This window comes from Gavialis gangeticus, unplaced genomic scaffold, assembly GCF_001723915.1.
Source record: "Gavialis gangeticus isolate Ggan-Ray unplaced genomic scaffold, GavGan_comp1, whole genome shotgun sequence".
Classification (NCBI taxonomy): domain Eukaryota; kingdom Metazoa; phylum Chordata; order Crocodylia; family Gavialidae; genus Gavialis; species Gavialis gangeticus.
This window is the reverse complement of record NW_017728993.1, coordinates 57,860,610-57,864,883: the sequence shown is the minus strand read 5'-3', so window position 1 is coordinate 57,864,883 and position 4,274 is coordinate 57,860,610. Positions and strand designations below refer to the sequence as shown.

Sequence of the window (4,274 nt, the reverse complement as noted above, 5' to 3'; positions counted from 1 at the left end):
TATATATATATATATAATGCAGCTTCAGTAAACCAGCTTGAAACTATCCCTTACTATTACCCAGTTTCAAACTGCAGCTTTAACATGCAGGACAAACAATCAGTAGGTAATATTCCCCCAATACACCTCACAGAAACTGGGAAGTATATTCTGAGTCAGTTTTTGCTGAACGGAGTAGAAATCTCATGAAAACAGGCCAGTCTCCCTCATAGTAAATTCCGATCCCAGATTCCCAGGTTGGATATTTCTCAGGATTGGAGATTTCTTCTGGTTAAAAAGGAACAATTGATTTTCAGTAAATGGCAAAAACTGATCTTCGTGTTTATCCAGAGGACTCATCTACAATCAACTGTAGTGGTCTAAGTGAGAACAGAGGCTCATCATAGCTGCCCTGGAGGCTCCTAGCATCAGGCTAGAGACCCTGTTTTTCTGGTACTGATGGGGTTGAAACAAGGATATGGTTCTGAGTGGTTTCAGATACAGTGAGCTGAGTGCCAAACAGTAGAAGAGAAGTAGCCTCTTTGCTGGCCTTGTTGAAAAGGTACAGGAGGAAGCGCTAGCTGTATTGAAAATCCAACACCATCTTTTTCCAATTGCTTTGAATGCAGTTGAACAGGAAGCTGTTTTTCAGCAGGTACAGGGAGAGCTCAGGGCTTCTTCAGCTGGTAACAGCAGGGCTAGAAACTGCTGCTTAATTTCTTCAGAACTGAAAAGGAAATAACTAGTGCTATGTTAAAGTCAAAATCCCTGAAAATTATGCTGCTTCCCCACAAACTAGCCCTGCCCCCTTGTTCATCACATTACATTGAAGAGAGGTAGGTTTTGGTAATACAGTGGAAACTACTCACAGTAAATTGAAATGCAATGCACCACTCCCAATTCCCTGCACTGTGAAGTTTTGTCTCGTTCTAAAGCATGTCCATGTTCAAACTGCAATTCTGGCTACCGTAACTCTCAGTTTATGGTGAATTTATATGCTTTGTGTATGGGAAACAAGTCACCTATTCATGAGAGGACTCCCAGAAGCATGTATTTTCAGTTCTGCAGCATTGGTACCAATCAAAGACTCTGGACTCTTCCAACCAACCTTCCGATTCTCTTTTCCCTTCCTCATGCCCTTCTTCTTCCTAGAAACTACTGCTGCCTCTTTAGGTTCCTCCAGTCACCGTTAGCCCTTTTGAATTTGTATCTAATCAGGCCCTAAGTCACTTTTCTGCTCATTTACCCTTTTTCCCTTCACTAATCTGGGCAAAATGGAGACAGAATAAGGTTTATACTTTAGATAGCATCAGAGCTGGTCAAAGTCATTCATATTAAGTCACTGTAAAAATCTGGCCTACACTTTTTGAATGTTTATATTTTTGACAATTTTTGCTTCAATGCTGATGAAGAAGAAAATGGAGGGAAAATATTTTGACTCTTTCCTGAATTTTTTCCTTATTTTGGATTTTTTCAAATTTTTACCAGAATTTTCAGTTCAGAGAGACAAAATGGGTGTTGTTGAAACGTTTATCCTGCTTTTCAACAATGTATTATTTACTTTTGTCAGCTCTTTTTCTCTCTCTGACAGACTACAACTTTTCCTGAACTTATTCAGAATCACTGACCAAGTAATTTCTGCCAGTAACCCGTGGTCTGAAGTTCTTTGGATTGGAGAGACAATGTGATGTGCCCATGGTAAGTTTCTGTTTCCTACCTGGATGAACATAATTCTTAAAATTAGGTTTCCAGTGTCAATATACATCTGAAATTTAGTTTACATGAATATTTTGCAACAATAGAATATGCTGTTCTAGTAAGTATTCATCATATTAAATCACTTACTACAGTAAGAGTTAAAAGGTAACATTTAAAGGCATATGGATAAAATCAATGTTGGCAGTCAGCAAAAATATTTTTCAGCATTCACCCTATTCAAGAATAGTTCTAATACAAACTGCGTGCAGTGGTAACAGCAAGTCTCTGTAGAACAGAACAGAATTTGAGCCTGTACCTCTGAAGGATAAGAGGTACAGGAATAATCATCTCATATTTAGGTTGTGGTTTCAATCCAGGCAGATGTTTTACAAATGCCATGCAAGGATCATTTTGACAATCAGTGTAATGTAGCCACCTGTAGTAGGGTGCATGAAGTGGCACTATATAGCAGTTTAGAATATGAATTTAAGAACACGAGATTTATCCGAAAGTGCATGACACTGAGGGTAGTGTTTTAGATGGGCCACTAAATTGAAATTTGGCATAGATATTAGAAATAACATCTGCACCCTTGTTTTGCAGAAAGTGCCTTTGGATCTTTAATGACCACATGTAGTTAGGACCTCAATTAATCCATTTGCTTGACAACAGCACAATGCCCCTGTCACCAAGCTAGGGCACTGGTTCAATAGTGACCTAGAAGAATGCCAGACAGGGTCCCCAAATCCTCCCTCTCAATTACTTGTGCTTTCTCTGGAGGTTCTCATTGAAGACCTGGTCCTGCATGACCCACCTAGCTTATCAGAGTAGATAAGATCATAGGCCAAGAAAGCAAGGCAGTAGCAAGAGGATGGAGGGATTCAGATCTGAAATGTGAGACAGGCAAAAGGTATAACAGGAAGTGATGTGACATAGTTGTGATACAGAGAAGGGCTCTGGTCTGTACTAAAGGAGACATATTAGAATGTGGGATGCTGGCCAATGTATATGGAAGGGAGCCTAGATCTGCACCCACAGCCTCAATATACCTCTGATATCCAATGGTGCAGATGAGTAATGGTGCAGAGTTGAACACAGTTCTAGGGTCAGCTGGATTCTTTCTGCGGAGCCAAGTTCAGGAGGGGACAGTCATGAGGCAGAGGATCTGGGGCAGGGAACCCCAGCTTTGCAACATCTCTCCTGTCCTCCCAGCACCCCCGCTTGTGCTCCCTCAGCTCCATCTCTATCCGTCGGCCTTGGGCATGCATACGCTGGTGCGAGCGGAGGCCTGAGAGCTTTGGGAAGACCTTGCTGCACTCTCCACAGCGAAAAGACTTCTGGACATGGGTCTGGCGGTGCTTAAGCAAGGCTGTGGAGCGGATGAAGGCCTTGCCACAATCAGCACAGATGAAAGGGCGATCATTGGTGTGTGTGGCCCGGTGGAAGGTGAAGCTGGACGACTGGCTGAAGGACTTGTTGCAGATCCCGCAGTGGAAGGGCTTGAGGCCCATATGCATCTTGCGGTGCTGGAGAAGGGTGGAGGGGTCGGAGAAGGTCTTCTCACAGAAGGGGCACTCGTACGGCCGGTCGCCAGTGTGTGTATTCTGGTGGATCAGCAGCGAGGTGGAGCGGGCAAAAGACTTGTCACACACGGAGCAGCGGTATGGCTTCTCGCCGGTGTGTGTGCGCTCGTGCCGCCGAACCATGGAGGCCTGGTAGAAGCCCTTGCTGCAGTAGGAGCATGTGTAGGGCCTCTCCCCCGTGTGGATTCGCTGGTGCACTTTGAAGTCCGACTTCCTGGCAAAGCTCTTGCCGCAGTCCCCGCAGATCAAGGCCATGGCGCAGGCACCAGGGCCTTCCATGGGCTTGTGGTCTCTCAGCACAGGGCCAAGGCTACTGACTTCTGCCACTGCTGCCAGGTCAGCAAGGACCCTCCCAAGCTCTGCCCTGCTTTGGCCACGCTCTGTAGAGCTATCCAGCATCACACTGTGCTCCAGACTCTCCCGGGAAGGCATGGCACAGCCTGCATGGCTGATGATCTCCACGGCCATCTGCCAGCAGCTGCTCCCTGATCTGGCTGATCCTGCTCTTCTTGACTGGGGCAGGACGCGCTTTCGGGGCTGTCGGGCATGAATGGTCACCTGTACCAGCTGCCCGTGATTCCCAGCACCTCCTGATGCCTGAAAACAAAGCCGCGAGCACAAGATGAACATGTCTCTCAAAACAAACAAGGAGCCTTCCTTTTGGGAGTCTACCCCTCTTCCCAGCCATCCTTCCTCGGGCCTCGAGCCTCATTCCTCCACGCAGCTCCAAACCCAGCCGCCGAGTGGCCAACAGCCCAGAGAGCCATCAGGCAGCGACAACGCGCGCGGCTGACGCGGACCGACCTGCTGCAGGGCTTCGCACCTTGGTGGCTGCACGGCCCGAGACACAGACGGGACTGTGGCATCCCCCCCACAGATGGGCACCTGACCTGGGGTTTCTGGCGGGCTGGACACCCCTGGTGGCGACGGGGCAGAGGTTTGGTCGCCTGCACCCCAGAGGGTGGGCGAAGGCCCCCCCCGCCTTGCCTGAAGGGGTGGCGGCCCCGCGGCCAC

General features: G+C 47.5%; 1 protein-coding gene across 1 annotated transcript in view; it reads right to left on the bottom strand.

Moving 5' to 3' along the window:
* LOC109286943 (zinc finger protein 648-like) overlaps positions 1-4,150 on the bottom strand; it is a 21,203-nt gene extending 17,053 nt beyond the window's left edge. The window contains exon 1 of the mRNA XM_019501763.1: positions 3,021-4,150. Within this exon, the coding sequence (XP_019357308.1) occupies positions 3,021-3,890 (870 nt within the window). The 5' untranslated portion in view covers positions 3,891-4,150. The remainder of the gene's footprint in view (positions 1-3,020) is intronic.
* Between the last annotated feature and the right edge of the window lie 124 nt (positions 4,151-4,274).